The sequence below is a fragment of the Salvelinus alpinus genome, chromosome 16, assembly GCF_045679555.1.
Source record: "Salvelinus alpinus chromosome 16, SLU_Salpinus.1, whole genome shotgun sequence".
In the NCBI taxonomy this organism is placed as follows: domain Eukaryota; kingdom Metazoa; phylum Chordata; class Actinopteri; order Salmoniformes; family Salmonidae; genus Salvelinus; species Salvelinus alpinus.
In genome coordinates this window covers 48,548,360-48,566,170 of record NC_092101.1, presented here as the reverse complement: position 1 = coordinate 48,566,170, position 17,811 = coordinate 48,548,360, and the positions used below count along the sequence as shown (strand labels likewise).

Sequence of the window (17,811 nt, the reverse complement as noted above, 5' to 3'; positions counted from 1 at the left end):
TTCTGTCTCTACTTTGCACTTTCTTCCACTGCAAACCAACCATTCCAGTGTTTTTTTAGTTTTTATTTTACTTGCTGTGTTGTACTCACTTCGCCTCCATGGCCTTTTTATATTTTTATTTATTTATACATATATTTGTTTGCCTTCACCTCCCTTATCTCACCTCACTTGCTCACATTGTATATAGACTTATATTTCTTTTCACTGTATTATTGACTATATGTTTGTTTTACTCCATGTGTAACTATGTGTTGTTGTATGTGTCGAACTGCTTTGCTTTATCTTGGCCAGGTCGCAATTGTAAATGAGAACGTGTTCTCAATTTGCCTACCTGGTTAAATAAAGGTTAAATAAATAAAAATAAATAAATAACTAGATACCAAAAAGACATGTCAGATCTATCAATCAAGTTAGAGTAGCTAGCTTGTCTAACTATCTTAGCTGACATGCCTGCTGGCAAGGTTGGTAGAAAAGCAAGCAATAACTAAATGTACTGAATAAGACGCACATTTAGTTTCTTAAGGAAAAATAACCATCAGTCAGGAGGATACAGACAGCTCAAGAGGTCTGCTTAGATATGCACATAATGATGGCTCTAGATTGCAGGAAAAAGCTGTATCAGTTGTATGAAAAAAATCTAAATTCTCCAACTTAGCCATCCTCACGTACTTTGTGCCCCCTCAGAGTTTTTGGGGTGCTTGACGCCCCTGCGAGCAGGTATGACCCACTGACCTGGGTTGAAGAGGACGATGGCCCGTAGGCAGCCCAGCTCTGTCTTGTCCATCTGCATGTCTTTCATCTTAGACACCAACTCTGTCAGGACTCTGTCAAAGATGGAGCCCACTCCGGCACTGTGAGCACTACTTCTCTGGACGTGGAGACCCGTGGCCAATAGGATTCCGTCTTTTACCGTGACAGAGCGGTGTGAGAAGGACGCGATGAGGAGCTCGTTCCAGCCTGAACATAAAACAGATAAACACACAGGAATCTTTACTTGGCAACCAACGTCACTGCATGAATGCTAGGGTTTATCTACTGTTCGCTCTTAATTTCTCTGTCTCATCTCTCTCTCATCTCTCACTCTATCTTCAAATATCTCCTATTCTCTTCATGTATCTTTCTCTCTCTCTCTCTTTCTCTCTCTCTCTCTCTCGGTTTCCGATCTGGCTATTAAAACGTCTTCAGCTCATTAGTGATGCGGTGTGATATTTCCTCTCCTGCATTTAGGGTTAGTGTTTGAAATATCCCACCAGCAGAGGTCAGCGTTGGGGTGTTTTTGAAAGAGTCATTGTTGCCAATATGTTCATTGCAGATATGGCTCTGGTGGGGAACTGGTTTATGCAATGACCAGGCCAGGTTGAATTTCGTTATAGGATGCAACATCGATATGAGAGAAAAAGGAGGTGCTGCAGTGGAAATCAGCCCGTTTTACTGACTCCTGACCAATTCTGATATTTTGTGGTTGTTTTTTACGCTGATCTTAACTTTTTATTTTTTTTACATAATATCTCTGCCATTGACCGAAACAAGCTTCTGGGGATCAGAAAGCAAAAGAGGCAGACGAGACAGAATCCTGACGATGTTGGCGAGCAAATAAACCGCCTCTACCCTCCGTTCTGTTAGCGAACGTACGGTCACCGGAGAACAAACTGGAGGAGCTCTGTTCGAGACTATCCTATCAACGGGACCTGAAGAACTGTAATATTCTATGTTTCATAGAGTCGTGGCGGAACAAGGACATGGATAATATACAGTTCATCTTGCTGGCTTTTCCATTTCATCGTCAAGGCCGTTCGGCAGGCTCGGGTAAGATGAGGGGTGTTGTCGCTTTGTTAACAACAGCTGGTGTTATATTTTTTAATTTTAATTTTATTTAACCTTTATTTAACTAGGCAAGCCAGTTAAGAACAAATTTTTATTTACAATGACGGCCTACCCTGGCCAAACCCTAACCCGGATGATGCTGGGCCAATTGCGCGCCGCCCTATGGGACTCTCAATCACAGCCGGTTGTGATACAGCCTTGAATCGAACCAGGGTCTGTAGTGACGCCTCTAGCACTGAGATGCAGTGCCTTAGACCGCTGCGCCACTCGGGAGCTCAATTAAGCAGTTGTTTTTTGTTTTGAAACTAAACTTGTTCTCTTGTTCTCTGTTAATACATGTGGTAGTTACACAAAGCAAGAGTCCTCTGTTTGACGGAAATAAAACGCAATAAAAAAGAACCAGTAATATAATGGTGTTAACCAAAGCTCAAACTTTACTCTAAAATCGAACTAAAAGTTATAATGGACTACGTCATCAATATACGCTACGGAAAAGGAAATATTGCTATGTGTCACGACTTCCGCCGAAGTCGGCTCCTCTCCTTGTTCGGGCGGCGTTCGGCGGTTGACGTCACCGGCTTTCCATCCATCGCCGCTCCATTTTTCATTTATCCATTTGTTTTGTCTTGTTCCCTGCACACCTGGTTTTCATTCCCCAATCACACTACATGTATTTATTCCTCTGTTCCCCATCATGTCTTTGTGTGAAATTATTTTGTGTTACGTGTCAATTTTGACGCGCTAGACTGGTGTTCGTTTATTCCGTGTTTATTCCGTGTTTACATACGAGGTATGTTTATTTGTTTGAACATAATTATTGTGACTGTTTGCGTGTTTTGCACTTTTGCCTATTGGCTGGAGGTTTCGACGCAGTGGCGTCCGTCTGTTGGTTTCTCCTGCCTCAATAAAGTGTGCGCCTGTTCACAACTCCCTGCTCTCCTGCACCTGACTCCGCTCCGCTTCCATACACACACTATGGAAAAATATTTCATAGTAATGTAATTGAATCTTGACAAAGAGGAATGATAACCAATTAAATCAAGCAAATATAATGTAGAACATCAAACAAAATACCAATGTGTAATGAATATTTATTTTGTTCCTACTTAATTTATCCAACTGTCCTTTGCCAATCTGCTTCATTATTTAGAAAATATCCCTATGTGAAAAATGCGGGGCAGACTTACGTTAGTATTTCATCAAATTCATTGATAAACTCCTTTTTTATCATAGGCTTATGAGTAAACTTCCCGCTAGCCATGATTGGCTAAGATAATGAGTGGGCTGGACATGTCGAAAAAAAGAGTTTGGATTGGTCTGCCATATAGCACGCGTCTGTCTATTGGGGCTGGTCAGTATGTCTAAAAAGAAATGTATTGCGTAAAACTGCATAAACCTAATGTAAAGTTAAAGTGTACTGTTAGCTAGCTAACATTAGCTGGCTGGCTCACTAGCTAACGTTATGTGTATGCTCTTCATTTTCTGGAGGACCAAGTTTTGAAATCAGTGGAATTCGAGTATGATAGCTAAGGAGATGGAGAAAACAACTGTCTGGATTACATCTTCAAACTAAGGGCAACCATGCATGGCATCAGACAGGAGACGTGTCCAACCATGATGTATACGGGTAATATAGTCTAGCTAGCTAGCTACATTTTCAGATATTACACGTTTCTGATTTTGTTGATAGACGTACTAGCTGGTAAATTCGCTCTGGCTATCTACTCCGATTTCAGACAACGGGTAAGATTTTCAGATATTACGTGTTTCTAATTTTGACATAAATTATTTACATTTCAAGTTAAAGTGTACTGTTAGCTAGCTAACGTTAGCTGGCTGCCTCGATAACTAACGTTACGTCATGAGTTGGGATTAATTGTTTACCTAGCTAGCTACCTAGCTACATTTCTTAACAAAAGACTCAGTGTGCCAGACCGCAGAATTTTTGAACGCTCAACACCTGTTGAATATGTCCGGTGTCAGTAAAGTGTAATTCAATTGTTGCCAGCAGCACAGTTACAGTCACCAACGCTCTGGATAAACAGCCTAACCAGCGCTACTAAGGTGAGTAAAATGGTCAGAGTGGGGTGTTCTCTCATTATCCATCTGGAAGTAGCTAGCCAGTGTTAGCCAGTTAGCTTGGGTGCTTGACTGTCGTTGTGAGGTCAGAGCTTTCCGACCAACTCTACTTATTGGCCAGAGCGTCCAGTGTGCGCTCTGAACGCAAAACGCTCTGAATTTACGAACGGACAATCTGACAGCACAGTTGCAGTAACCAACGCTCTGGATAACATAACAGCCTACCCAGCTCTGCTAGGGCGAGTAATGTTCAGTGAGCTGTTCTCTCTCTTAGATGTCTGGACGTAGCTGGCAAGTTAGTACAGAACGCTCGGATCAACCCTTAAAGAGATGGGTGGGGCTAAGGCTTAAGAGGGTGTGAACAATGCTGAATGGGTGTAGGCAAAGAAGGGCTCTCCAATAGTAGTACCAAAACATTGAAAGACGGTTTTATCAAAAAATGAGTTTACAAGTTGATCAACTTTCAAAGCATAATTACTTTCCCATTGTTTCCTCAAATGTAGTGTATGATATACCATTTTATAGCTGTGAGTCTCTACTTTCATCCAATGTAAAAAACAGACATTCAAAATCTGCTACATAAGACCGAATCTAGGTGGTGAGTTACAAATTAGTATTGCCCAGTAGCACTCACATCTGTAGCCATGAAGTGCTTTGAAAGGCTGGTCATGGCCCACATCAACAACATCATCCCAGACACTCTGGACCCACTCCAATCTGCATACCGCCCAAACAGATCCCCAGATGACGCAATCTATATTGCACTGCACACTGCCCTCTCCCACCTGAACAAGAGGAACACCTATGTGAGAATGCTGCTCATCGACTACAGCTCAGCGTTGGGCCCTCAGATCCTCAAGAAGTTCTACAGCTGCACCATTGTGAGCATCTTGATTGGCTGCTTCACCGCTTGGTATGGCAACTTCTTGGCATCTGACCGCAAGGCGCTACAGAGGGTAGTGCGTACAGCCCAGTACATCACTGGGGCTGAGCTCCCTGCCATCCAGGACCTTTATACTAGGCGGTGTAAGAGGAAGGACCTAAAGATTGCCAAAGACTCCAGCCACCCAAGTCATAGAGTGTTCTCTCCGCTACCGCATGGCAAGCAGTACCGATGCACCAAGTCTGGAACCAATAGGACCGTGAACAGCTTCTACCCCCCAGGCCATAACACTGCTAAATACACTGAACAGAAATATAAATGCAACATGCAACAACTTCAAACATTTTACAGAGTTACAGTTCATATCAGGAAATCAGTCAATTTAAATAAATAAATTAGGCCCCTAATCTATGGATTTCACATGGCTGGGAATACCGATATACATCTGTTGGTCGCCGAGAAAAAAAAGGTAGGGGTGTGGATCAGAAAACCAGTCAGTATCTGGTGTGACAACCATTTGCCTCATGCAGCGTGACATCTCCCACAGAGTTGGTCAGGTTGTTGACTGTGGCCTGTGGAATGCTGTCCCACTCCTCTTCAATGGCTGTGTGAAGTTGCTGGATATTGGTGGGAACTGGAACATGTTGTCGATCCAGAGCATCACAAACATGCTCAATGGGTGACATGTCTGGTGAGTATGCAGGCCATGAAAGAACTGGGACATTTTCAGCTTCCAGGAATTGTGTACAGATCCTTGCGACATGGGGCCGTGCATTATTATGCTGAAACATGAGGTGATGGCGGCGGATGAATGGCACGACAATGGGCCTCAGGATCTCGTCACCGTATCTCTGAGCATTCAAATTTCCATTCATAAAATGCAAATGTGTTCGTTGTCCGTAGCTTATGCCTGCCCATACCCCCACCGCCACCATGGGGCACTCTGTTCACAACGTTGACATCAGCAAACTGCTCGCCCACACGACGCCATACACGTTGTCTGCCATCTGCCTGGTACAGTTGAAACTGTTGAAAATGCATCCGTGAAGAGCACACTTCTATAGTGCGCCAGTGGCCATCAAAGTTGAGCATTTGCTCACTGAAGTCGATTACGACGGCCAAATGCAGTCAGGTCAAGACCCTGGTGAGTACGATGAGCACGCAGATGAGCTTCCCTAAGACGGTTTCTGACAGTTTGTGCAGAAATTCTTTGGTTGTGCAAACCCACAGTTTCATCGGCTGTCCGGGTGGCTGGTTTCAGATGATCCCGAAGGTGAAGAAGCTAGTTGAGGAGGTCCTTGGCTGGCGTGGTTACAAGTGGTCTGTGGTCGTGAGGCTGGTTGGACATACTGCAAAATTCTCTTAAACGACATTGGAGGTGGCTTATGGTAGAGAAATTAACATTCAGTTCTCTGGCAACATCTCCAGTGGACATTCCTGCAGTCAGCATGCCAATTGCACTCTCCCTCAAAATATGAGACATCTGTGGCATTGTGTTATATGAAAAAACTGCAAATTTTAACGTGACCTTTTATTGTTCCCAGCACAAGGTGCACCTGTGTAATGATCATACTGTTTAATCAGCTTCTTGATATGCCACACCTGTCAGGTGGATGGATTATCTTGGCAAAGGAGAAATGTCTCACTAACAGGGATGTAAACAAAATTGCGCAAACATTTAGAGAAATAAGCTGTTTGTGCGTATGGAACATTTCTGGGATCTTTTTATTTCAGCTCATGAAACATGGGACCAACACTTTACATGTTGCGTTTATATTTTTGTTCAGTGTCGTTAACCAATTAGCTCCCTGGACTATCTGCATTGACCCTTTTTCACTAACTCTACTGACTCATCACATACGCTGCTGCTGCTACTGTTAATTATCTATCCTGTTGCCTAGTCACTTTACCCCTACCTACAGTACCAGTCAAAAGTTTGGACACACCTACTCATTTCTTTACTTTTTACTATTTTCTACATTGTAGAATAATAGTGAAGACATCGAAACTATGAAATAACACATATGGAATCATGTAGTAACCAAAAAAGTGTTAATTAAATCATAATATATTTGAGATTCTTCAAAGTAGCCACCCTATTGCCTTGATGACATCTTTGCACGCCCTTGGCATTCTCTCAACCAGCTTCATGAGGATTTGTTTTTACACCTTTATTCAACTAGGCAAGTCAGTTTAGAACAAATTCTTATTTACAATGACGGTCTAGGAACAGTGGGTTACCTGCCTTGTTCAGGAGCAGAACAACATCACTTTTTAACTTGTCAACTCGGGGATTCGATCTAGCAACCTTTCGGTTACTGGTCCAACGCTCTAACCACTAGGATACCTGCCGCCGCACAATGCTAATTCCAACTAACAGAAATATAAAAACAAACGATGATAAGTAGATGTTCTGTACCTGCTCGTAGTAGAATAACCTGGTCGTCTAAAGGCAGCTCTGAGAAGTGAGGGATCCTCTTAGCCCACTCCACCAGGGTGAACAGCTGTTTGTCTGCTGCCTGGCAGATGTTGGTGACTGGGTCGTTTGTCTGGACAGAAGATACAGACAGAGAATGTAAGATACAACCTATCTAAATCATATACCTTATGTATTGACATTAAATGGATCTCATTTACAGGAGGGTGGTGCTCTCTCATTTGCAGGAGGGTGGTGCTCTCTCATTTACAGGAGGGTGGTGCTCTCTCATTTACAGGAGGGTGGTGCTCTCTCATTTACAGGAGGGAGATGCATTTACAGGAGGGTGGTGCTCTCTCATTTACAGGAGGGTGGTGCTCTCATTTACAGGAGGGTGGTGCTCTCTCATTTACAGGAGGGTGGTGCTCTCTCATTTACAGGAGGGAGATGCATTTACAGGAGGGTGGTGCTCTCTCATTTACAGGAGGGTGGTGCTCTCTCATTTACAGGAGGGTGGTGCTCTCTCATTTACAGGAGGGAGATGCATTTACAGGAGGGTGGTGCTCTCTCATTTACAGGAGGGTGGTGCTCTCATTTACAGGAGGGTGGTGCTCTCATTTACAGGAGGGTGGTGCTCTCTCATTTACAGGAGAGTGGTGCTCTCTCATTTACAGGAGGGTGGTGCTCTCATTTACAGGAGGGAGGTGCATTTACAGGAGGGTGGTGCTCTCTCATTTACAGGAGGAAGGTGCTCTCTCATTTACAGGAGGGAGATGCTCTCTCATTTACAGGAGGAAGGTGCTCTCTCATTTACAGGAGGGAGATGCTCTCTCATTTACAGGAGGGAGATGCCCTCTCATTTACAGGAGGGAGATGCTCTCTCATTTACAGTCCGTTAAAATAACATCAAATTGATCAGAAAAACAGTGTAGACATTTTTAATGTTGTAAATGACTATTGTAGCTGGAAACGGCTGATTTTTTATGGAATATCTACGTAGGTGTACAGAGGCCCATTATCAGCAACCATCAGTCCTGTGTTCCAATGGCACGTTGTGTTAGCTATTCCAAGTTTATCATTTTAAAAGGCTAATTGATCATTAGAAAACCCTTTTGCAAATATGTTAGCACAGCTGAAAATTATTGTGCTGATTAAAGAAGCAATAAAACTGGCCTTCTTTAGACTAGTTGAGTATCTGGAGCGTCAGCATTTGTGGGTAGCATTTGTGGGCGGTAAATTAGTTAATAGACCAATAAGAAAGAGAGTTCCAAACCTCTCTGCCAATAACAGCTAGTTTTCAGTTTTCTCTCTCATCACTCAGAACACTCCCAGACAGTCTTAGCAAAATTCTTGCTTGAGAAAAAGCTATTTGCAGCAGTCACAGTAAGGTACTTAATTGTTACCCAGAAATGATTTGATAATGAGATAAAAACAGCTGCATTGGACCTTTAAGAAACACCTCTCTATGTCATCCTTACCGAGTTGCCAGGGCCGTCGTCTGCTGATGTCTCTGTCTTGGGTTCCACGGCAAGCTCTGCGTCCAGAATCTTATCGACGGGCATCTCCTCATTAAAACTACTGGTGGACTCCACCTCGTTCTCCCCCCGCTCCCTCCCCCGCTGCCTCTCCTCCTGCACCGCTGCATGGAGTCAGAGGGCCAATGTTAGAGGTTTCTGTATATCAACTTAACAGATCACACACATCCACAAGCATGACACTCGTGGTGCAACAAACACACCAGACAATCCACAACAATGGAAAGATTTATGCCAATCTATCAGACATTCCACAACCATTCCAAATGGACACAGAACAAGGAAACCTATTGGACACATTTACCACACAAGAGCACAACACAGCCTGTTGAGTCCACATGATCCACATGGTCCACACGGTCCACATGATCCACATGGTCCACATGATCCACATGGTCCACATGATCCACATGGTCCACATGGTCCACATGATCCACATGATCCACATGATCCACATGGTCCACATGATCCACATGATCCACATGGTCCACATGGTCCACATGGTCCACATGGTCCCACTCACACAGAACTACCCTACACATTCACTTCTCTCTCCAGATGAAATCCTGAGATTTAGTGAGGTCTGACCTCCCGACAACCTGCCCACTCGACTCCCATCCCCTCCTCCCTTCTCCACACCATCTCTGGAGACCTTCTCCCATTCCTCACTTCCTTCATCAACTCATCCCTGACCACTGGCTGTGTTCCATCCTCATCAACTCATCCCTGACCGCTGGCTGCGTTCCCTCTGACTTCAAAATGGCCCGAGTCGCTCCCCTCCTCAAGAAACTAGCACTCGACTCATCTGACGTCAAAAACTAGATCTGTATCCCTTCTTTCTTTCCAAAACACTTGAGTGTTCTGTCTCTGATCAACTCTCTCGCTATCTCTCTCAGAACGATCTTCCAGACCCGAACCAGCCAGGCTACAAGATGGGTCACTCAACCGAGACTGCTCTTCTGTGTCAAGACTGCTCTTCTCTGTGTCAAGACTGCTCTTCTCTGTGTCACGGATGCTCTTATCTGTGTCAAGACTGCTCTTCTCTGTGTCAAGGCTGCTCTTCTCTGTGTCAAGGCTGCTCTTCTCTGTGTCAAGGCTGCTTTTCTCTGTGTCAAGGCTGCTCTTCTCTGTGTCAAGACTGCTCTTCTCTGTGTCAAGACTGCTCTTCTCTGTGTCAAGGCTGCTCTTCTCTGTGTCAAGGCTGCTCTTCTCTGTGTCAAGGCTGCTCTTCTCTGTGTCAAGACTGCTCTTCTCTGTGTCAAGGCTGCTCTTCTCTGTGTCAAGACTGCTCTTCTCTGTGTCACGGAGGCTCTCCGCACCGCCAAAGCTGACCCTGTTTCCTCTGTTCTCATCCGTTTTTTCTCCCCCTCGAGCTCGCTTGCGGTGGTGTATATCTTCGTGGGCTATACTCAGTCTTGTCTCAGGATGGTAAGGTCTGTTGATATCCCTCTAGTGGTATAGATCTTTGTGGGCTATACTCAGGCTTGTCTCAGGATGGTAAGGTGGTGGTCTGTTGATATCCCTCTAGTGGTGTGGGGGCTGTGCTCTGGCAAAGTGGGGGGGGTTATATCCTGCCCGGTTGGCCCTGTCCGGGGTATCGTCGATAAGACAGGAGAATTACACCAGATATAACAGACTGACCCTAGCCTCCCACAACATAGACTATTGCAGCATAGATACTGGAGGCTGAGACAGGGGTGGGTCGGGGCACACTGTGGCACCGTCACAGAGAAGAGCAGTCTTGACACAGAGAAGAGCATGTTGCAGGGGGCTAGGGTCAGTCTGTTAATATCTGGTGTAATTCTCCTGTCTTATCTGGTGTCCTGTGTGAATTTAAGTATGCTCCCTCTAATTCTCTCTCTCCTCCCGGGGGACCTGAGACCTAGGATCATGCCTCAGGACTACCTGACCTATTGACTCCTGGCTGTCCACAGTCCACCTGGTCGTGCTGCTGCTCCAGTTTCAATTGTTCTATGGAACCATGACCTGTTCACCGGACATGCTACCTTGTCCTGGATCTGCTGTTTTCGTCTCTCTCTCTCTACCGCACCTGCTGTCTCGACCTCTGAATGCTCGGCTATGAAAAGCCAACTGACATTTACTCGGCGCAGGTCTTGACTACTGCAACTCGCTGTTGGCTGGGCTCCCAACTTGTGACATCAAACCCCTGCACTTCCAGAACCCTGCAGCCCGCCTGGTTTTCAATCTTCTCAAGTCACCCAGCTCCTCCACACACTCCACTGGCTTCCAGTCGGAGCTCACATCCACTACAAGACCATGGTTCTTACCTACGGAACAGCAACAGGAACTGTCCCTCCATACCTTCAGGCTATGCTCAAACCCTACACCCCAACCTGAGCACTCCACCTCAAGTCTCTTGGTCCTCCCACCCCTACGGGAGGGCAACTCCCGCTCAGCCCAGTCCAAGCTCTTTGTCACGACTTCCGCCGAAGTCGGTGCCTCTCCTTGTTCGGGCGGCGTTCGGCGGTCGACGTCACCGGCTTTCTAGTTGCCACCGATCTACGTTTATTTTTCCATTTGTTTTGTCTTGATTGTACACACCTGGTTTCCATTACGTTATAATTTATTCCCTATTTAACCCTCTGGTTCCCACATGGTTTTGTGCGTGTTTGTTCTTTGTTAAGTAGTCGCTCTTTTGTGTCGAGCTGGAATATCTTTCCCTGTATGGAATTTGTTTGTGACTTTCCCGAGTAAAGTACGTTTTACTCAGTTCTGTGTGTTGCGCCTGACTCCGTTCCTACCCGCTGCACACTGACTCTTGACACTCTCCTCTGTCCTGGCACCCCAATGTTGGAACCAGCTTCCCCCTGAAGTTAGGACAGCAGAGTCCATGCCCCTCTTCCGAAAATATCTGAAACTCGTCAAACAGTATCTTAAATAATCCTCTTCCTCACCTCAACCCCCCCCCCCCCACCTGAACCAGCACTTGACCCCCTGCTTTCTACCTCTGACTCTACTACTCTACTGAGGGAAAATGTTCTTTCTATGCCTGATATGTGGTTGTCCCACCAGGCTATCTGAAGATGAATGTACTAACTGTAACTCGCTCTGGATAAGAGCCTCTGCGAAATGACTAAAGTGTCAAATGTAGACATACCACACATACCAATGAATACCCATACATTACAGATCCACCCCCAACACACTCACAAGAGCACAGAACATCCCTCCCCCTCTCTACATGCAGACACAACCTCCCTCCTCCTCTCTACATGCAGACACAACCTCCCTCCTCCTCCTCTCTACATGCAGACACAACCTCCCTCCTCCTCCTCTCTACATGCAGACACAACCTCCCTCCTCCTCTCTACATGCAGACACAACCTCCCTCCTCCTCCTCTCTACATGCAGACACAACCTCCCTCCTCCTCCTCTCTACATGCAGACACAACCCCCCTCCTCCTCCTCTCTACATGCAGACACAACCTCCCTCCTCCTCTCTACATGCAGACACAACCTCCCTCCTCCTCCTCTCTACATGCAGACACAACCTCCCTCCTCCTCCTCTCTACATGCAGACACAACCCCCCTCCTCCTCCTCTCTACATGCAGACACAACCTCCCTCCTCCTCCTCTCTACATGCAGACACAACCTCCCTCCTCCTCTCTACATGCAGACACAACCTCCCTCCTCCTCTCTACATGCAGTCACAACCTCCCTCCTCCTCTCTACATGCAGACACAACCTCCCTCCTCCTCTCTACATGCAGTCACAACCTCCCTCCTCCCCCTCTCTACATGCAGACACAACCTCCCTCCCCCTCTCTACATGCAGACACAACCTCCCTCCTCCTCTCTACATGCAGTCACAACCTCCCTCCTCCTCTCTACATGCAGACACAACCTCCCTCCTCCTCTCTACATGCAGACACAACCTCCCTCCTCCCCCTCTCTACATGCAGACACAACCTCCCTCCTCCTCCTCTCTACATGCAGACACAACCTCCTCCTCCTCTCTACATGCAGACACAACCTCCTCCTCCTCTCTACATGCAGACACAACCTCCCTCCTCCTCTCTACATGCAGACACAACCTCCCTCCTCCTCTCTACATGCAGACACAACCTTCCTCCTCCTCTCTACATGCAGACACAACCTCCTCCTCCTCTCTACATGCAGACACAACCTCCCTCCTCCTCCTCTCTACATGCAGACACAACCTCCCTCCTCCTCTCTACATGCAGACACAACCTCCCTCCTCCTCTCTACATGCAGACACAACCTCCCTCCTACTCTCTACATGCAGACACAACCTTCCTCCTCCTCTCTACATGCAGACACAACCTCCCTCCTACTCTCTACATGCAGACACAACCTTCCTCCTCCTCTCTACATGCAGACACAACCTCCCTCCTCCTCTCTACATGCAGACACAACCTCCCTCCTCCTCTCTACATGCAGACACAACCTCTCTCCTCCTCTCTACATGCAGACACAACCTCCCTCCTCCTCTCTACATGCAGACACAACCTCCCTCCTCCTCTCTACATGCAGACACAACCTCCCTCCTCCTCTCTACATGCAGACACAACCTCCCTCCTCCTCCTCTCTACATGCAGACACAACCTCCCTCCTCCTCCTCTCTACATGCAGACACAACCTCCCTCCTCCTCCTCTCTACATGCAGACACAACCTCCCTCCTCCTCTCTACATGCAGACACAACCTCTCTCCTCCCCCTCTCTACATGCAGACACAACCTCCCTCCTCCTCTCTACATGCAGACACAACCTCCCTCCTCCTCTCTACATGCAGACACAACCTCCCTCCTCCTCTCTACATGCAGACACAACCTCCTCCTCCTCTCTACATGCAGACACAACCTCCTCCTCCTCTCTACATGCAGACACAACCTCCTCCTCCTCTCTACATGCAGACACAACCTCCCTCCTCCTCTCTACATGCAGACACAACCTCCTCCTCCTCTCTACATGCAGACACAACCTCCTCCTCCTCTCTACATGCAGACACAACCTCCCTCCTCCTCTCTACATGCAGACACAACCTCCCTCCTCCTCTCTACATGCAGACACAACCTCCCTCCTCCTCTCTACATGCAGACACAACCTCCCTCCCTCCTCCTCTCTACATGCAGACACAACCTCCCTCCTCCTCTCTCTCCGCCTCTCTACACCACTTACACACACCTTCTCTCTTCATGCCCATGGCTAGGCACTTCTGGTAGCGACAGTATTGACAGCGGTTGCGCTGTCGTTTGTCTATCAGGCACTCCTTGCTGTCTCGACACGTATAGGTGAGGTCTTTCCGGATGGTTCTCTTGAAGAAGCCTTTGCAGCCTTCACAGCTGTACACGCCATAGTGCTTCCCTGGGTGAACAACATCCAAAAACATCAACTTCACTGCTTTACCTGAGAAACTGCTCCATATAATCGTAATACTGTTAATCAAAGTCATAGTCCATGGTTATTGGATGAGGACTGGGGGAAGAAAAATCAGCAATGAGTTAATTCACAAAATCTAAAATACATTGGAATAAACCTCCGCAATAGCAACAACAACAGTGGAGTTGCTGCCTCCTGTATATAGGGGCTGGGCAAGGGTCCTATTGCTGCTATAGGGGGCTGGGCAAGGGTCCTATTGCTGCTACAGGGGGCTGGGCAAGGGTCCTATTGCTGCTACAGGGGCTGGGCAAGGGTCCTATTGCTGCTACAGGGGGCTGGGCAAGGGTCCTATTGCTGCTACAGGGGCTGGGCAAGGGTCCTATTGCTGCTACAGGGGGCTGGGCAAGGGTCCTATTGCTGCTACAGGGGGCTGGGCAAGGGTCCTATTGCTGCTACAGGGGCTGGGCAAGGGTCCTATTGCTGCTACAGGGGCTGGGCAAGGGTCCTATTGCTGCTACAGGGGCTGGGCAAGGGTCCTATTGCTGCTACAGGGGGCTGGGCAAGGGTCCTATTGCTGCTACAGGGGCTGGGCAAGGGTCCTATTGCTGCTACAGGGGGCTGGGCAAGGGTCCTATTGCTGCTACAGGGGCTGGGCAAGGGTCCTATTGCTGCTACAGGGGCTGGGCAAGGGTCCTATTGCTGCAACAGGGGGCTGGGCAAGGGTCCTATTGCTGCAACAGGGGGCTGGGCAAGGGTCCTATTGCTGCTACAGGGGGCTGGGCAAGGGTCCTATTGCTGCAACAGGGGGCTGGGCAAGGGTCCTATTGCTGCTACAGGGGGCTGGGCAAGGGTCCTATTGCTGCAACAGTGGGCTGGGCAAGGGTCCTATTGCTGCTACAGGGGGCTGGGCAAGGGTCCTATTGCTGCTACAGGGGGCTGGGCAAGGGTCCTATTGCTGCTACAGGGGGCTGGGCAAGGGTCCTATTGCTGCTACAGGGGCTGGGCAAGGGTCCTATTGCTGCTACAGGGGCTGGGCAAGGGTCCTATTGCTGCAACAGGGGGCTGGGCAAGGGTCCTATTGCTGCAACAGGGGGCTGGGCAAGGGTCCTATTGCTGCTACAGGGGGCTGGGCAAGGGTCCTATTGCTGCAACAGGGGGCTGTGCAAGGGTCCTATTGCTGCTACAGGGGGCTGGGCAAGGGTCCTATTGCTGCAACAGTGGGCTGGGCAAGGGTCCTATTGCTGCCACAGGGGGCTGGGCAAGGGTCCTATTGCTGCTACAGGGGGCTGGGCTAGGGTTCTATTGCTGCTACAGGGGGCTGGGCAAGGGTCCTATTGCTGCTACAGGGGGCTGGGCAAGGGTCCTATTGCTGCTACAGGGGCCTGGGCAAGGGTCCTATTGCTGCTACAGGGGGCTGGGCAAGGGTCCTATTGCTGCAACAGGGGGCTGGGCTAGGGTCCTATTGCTGCTACAGGGGGCTGGGCAAGGGTCCTATTGCTGCTACAGGGGGCTGGGCTAGGGTCCTATTGCTGCTACAGGGGGCTGGGCAAGGGTCCTATTGCTGCTACAGGGGGCTGGGTTAGGGTCCTATTGCTGCTACAGGGGGCTGGGCAAGGGTCCTATTGCTGCTACAGGGGGCTGGGTTAGGGTCCTATTGCTGCTACAGGGGGCTGGGTTAGGGTCCTATTGATGCTATAGGGGCTGGGCTAGGGCCCTATTGATGCTATAGGGGGCTGGGCTAGGGCCCTATTGATGCTATAGGGGGCTGGGCTAGGGCCCTATTGATGCTATAGGGGCTGGGTTAGGGTCCTATTGCTGCTATAGGGGGCTGGGCTAGGGTCCTATTGCTGCTACAGGGGCTGGGCAAGGGTCCTATTGCTGCTATAGGGGGCTGGGCTAGGGTCCTATTGCTGCTACAGGGGCTGGGCAAGGGTCCTATTGCTGCTACAGGGGCTGGGCAAGGGTCCTATTGCTGCAACAGGGGGCTGGGCTAGGGCCCTATTGCTGCAACAGGGGGCTGGGCTAGGGCCCTATTGCTGCAACAGGGGGCTGGGCTAGGGCCCTATTGCTGCAACAGGGGGCTGGGCTAGGGCCCTATTGTTGCAACAGGGGGCTGGGCAAGGGTCCTATTGCTGCAACAGGGGGCTGGGCTAGGGCCCTATTGCTGCTATAGGGGACCGTGCTAGGGCCCTATTGATGCTATAGGGGGCTGGGTTAGGGTCCAGTGGGGAGGTGTGGCCCTATTTCTTACCTGATGATCGGTCTCCACAGATGGCACATACGTGTTTGGACATGCCTCCAGGACTGGTGCAGTTGTAGTTGATGTCCCCGAGATTCTGCAGACCCGGAGGAGGCTTGATGTCCTCTGGGCTACTGACACTGTTCATCTGGAGCGAGGGAGGAAAGAGGAGGAGAAGCAGGGGGAGAAAGAGATGGATGGGAGATGGGGGAAGAGAGAGTAGAGTGGAGGAGAAGTTAGGAAAACGTGAGTGAGTGAGTCGGTCCTGTCTCTCTTTTATGTCCTGTCTCTCTTCCTCTCTCCCCTCTTTCTCTCTCCCTCTCTTCCTCTCTCCCCCTCTTCCTCTCTCCCCTCTTTCTCTCTTCCTCTCTCCCCCTCTTCCTCTCTCCCCTCTTTCTCTCTTCCTCTCTCCCCCTCTTCCTCTCTCCCCCTCTTTCTCTCTCCCCTCTTTCTCTCTTCCTCCGTTCTCCACTCACATGTGTGGTATGAAAGTGGCTGAGGCAGCGATCACATGACTGATCAAAGAGAGTGTCTGTGTTTCCTCTGTGAGTTTAGTCATGCAAGCTTCTAATGTTTGTTGACAGGGGTGGTTGACTGTGTGAGCTGTGTGGGAGGAGAGCTGAGCTTGTCACGTTCACCAAGCTGCACTTCTCACTTTTCACCAGCAGAGAGAAGCGTAGGGTCACGTCAGCTTTAGGCCAGGCACACGCACAGGATTTTATGGGTTCAATATATTAGTTTGTCAAAACAGTTCAGTGTAAATGCTGATTAGAAGGAAATATATTCTGGTTATAGCAACTTGTGTTATAAATCTTTTCCCAGAGAGTTTCCTGAACAAACGTTGTCAAAATGATATTTTTATGGGGCTCCTTATCGTCTTTCTGCACTTTGCACCTCTTGCCTCCTGTCGACCACTGAGTTGGCCCAGATACGATAACATGTGGTATGGAAATGTGTGCATGTATGTGAGTGAGCATGTGCTTGGGCTGGTGTGTGCATGCGCATGTCTGTGTGTGTCCCCGACAGTCACAGACAAAGGCACTCGTGACCTACATATTGTGTGTATTTGATGGCTTGCATATAGGACATCCTTTACAGGGACTGCAGACATTTCCTATAGTTGATTTATGACAGCACTCTGCTGTCTGTTTCATAATGGCTGTCTGAACTAAGGCTTTGACCTTACAGGAGACAACTGCAGGAGAGGCCTTTCTTTATCTCTCCCTCTCCCTCTCCCTCTGTCTCTCTCTCTCTCTCTCCCCCCTCTTTCTCTCTCTCCCTCCCCCTCTCTCTCTCTCTCTCCATCCCCCCTCACTCTCTCTCCCTCCCCCTCTCTCTCTCTCTCCCTCCCTCTCTCTCTCTCTCTCCCTCCCCCCTCTCTCTCTTTCTCCCTCCCCCTCTCTCTCTCTCCCTCCCTCTCTCTCCCTCCCCCTCTCCCCCCCCCTCTCTCTCTCTCTCCCTCTATCTCCATCT

At 48.6% G+C, this 17,811-nt stretch overlaps 1 protein-coding gene across 6 annotated transcripts in view; it reads right to left on the bottom strand.

Annotated features, from left to right (window-relative positions):
* The window catches only part of rxrgb (retinoid X receptor, gamma b), an 84,120-nt gene that overhangs the window by 3,607 nt on the left and 62,702 nt on the right, over positions 1-17,811 (bottom strand). For 4 of the 6 annotated variants that reach the window (XM_071346500.1, XM_071346499.1, XM_071346497.1 and 1 more), the window contains 5 exons: positions 16,351-16,486; positions 13,899-14,084; positions 8,681-8,841; positions 7,206-7,335; positions 733-957 (listed from right to left, as the gene is read on the bottom strand). In XM_071346500.1, coding sequence (XP_071202601.1) covers positions 733-957; positions 7,206-7,335; positions 8,681-8,841; positions 13,899-14,084; positions 16,351-16,486 — 838 coding nt within the window. The remainder of the gene's footprint in view (positions 1-732; positions 958-7,205; positions 7,336-8,680; positions 8,842-13,898; positions 14,085-16,350; positions 16,487-17,811) is intronic. The other 2 variants (XM_071346501.1, XM_071346498.1) reach the window with 1 other exon arrangement.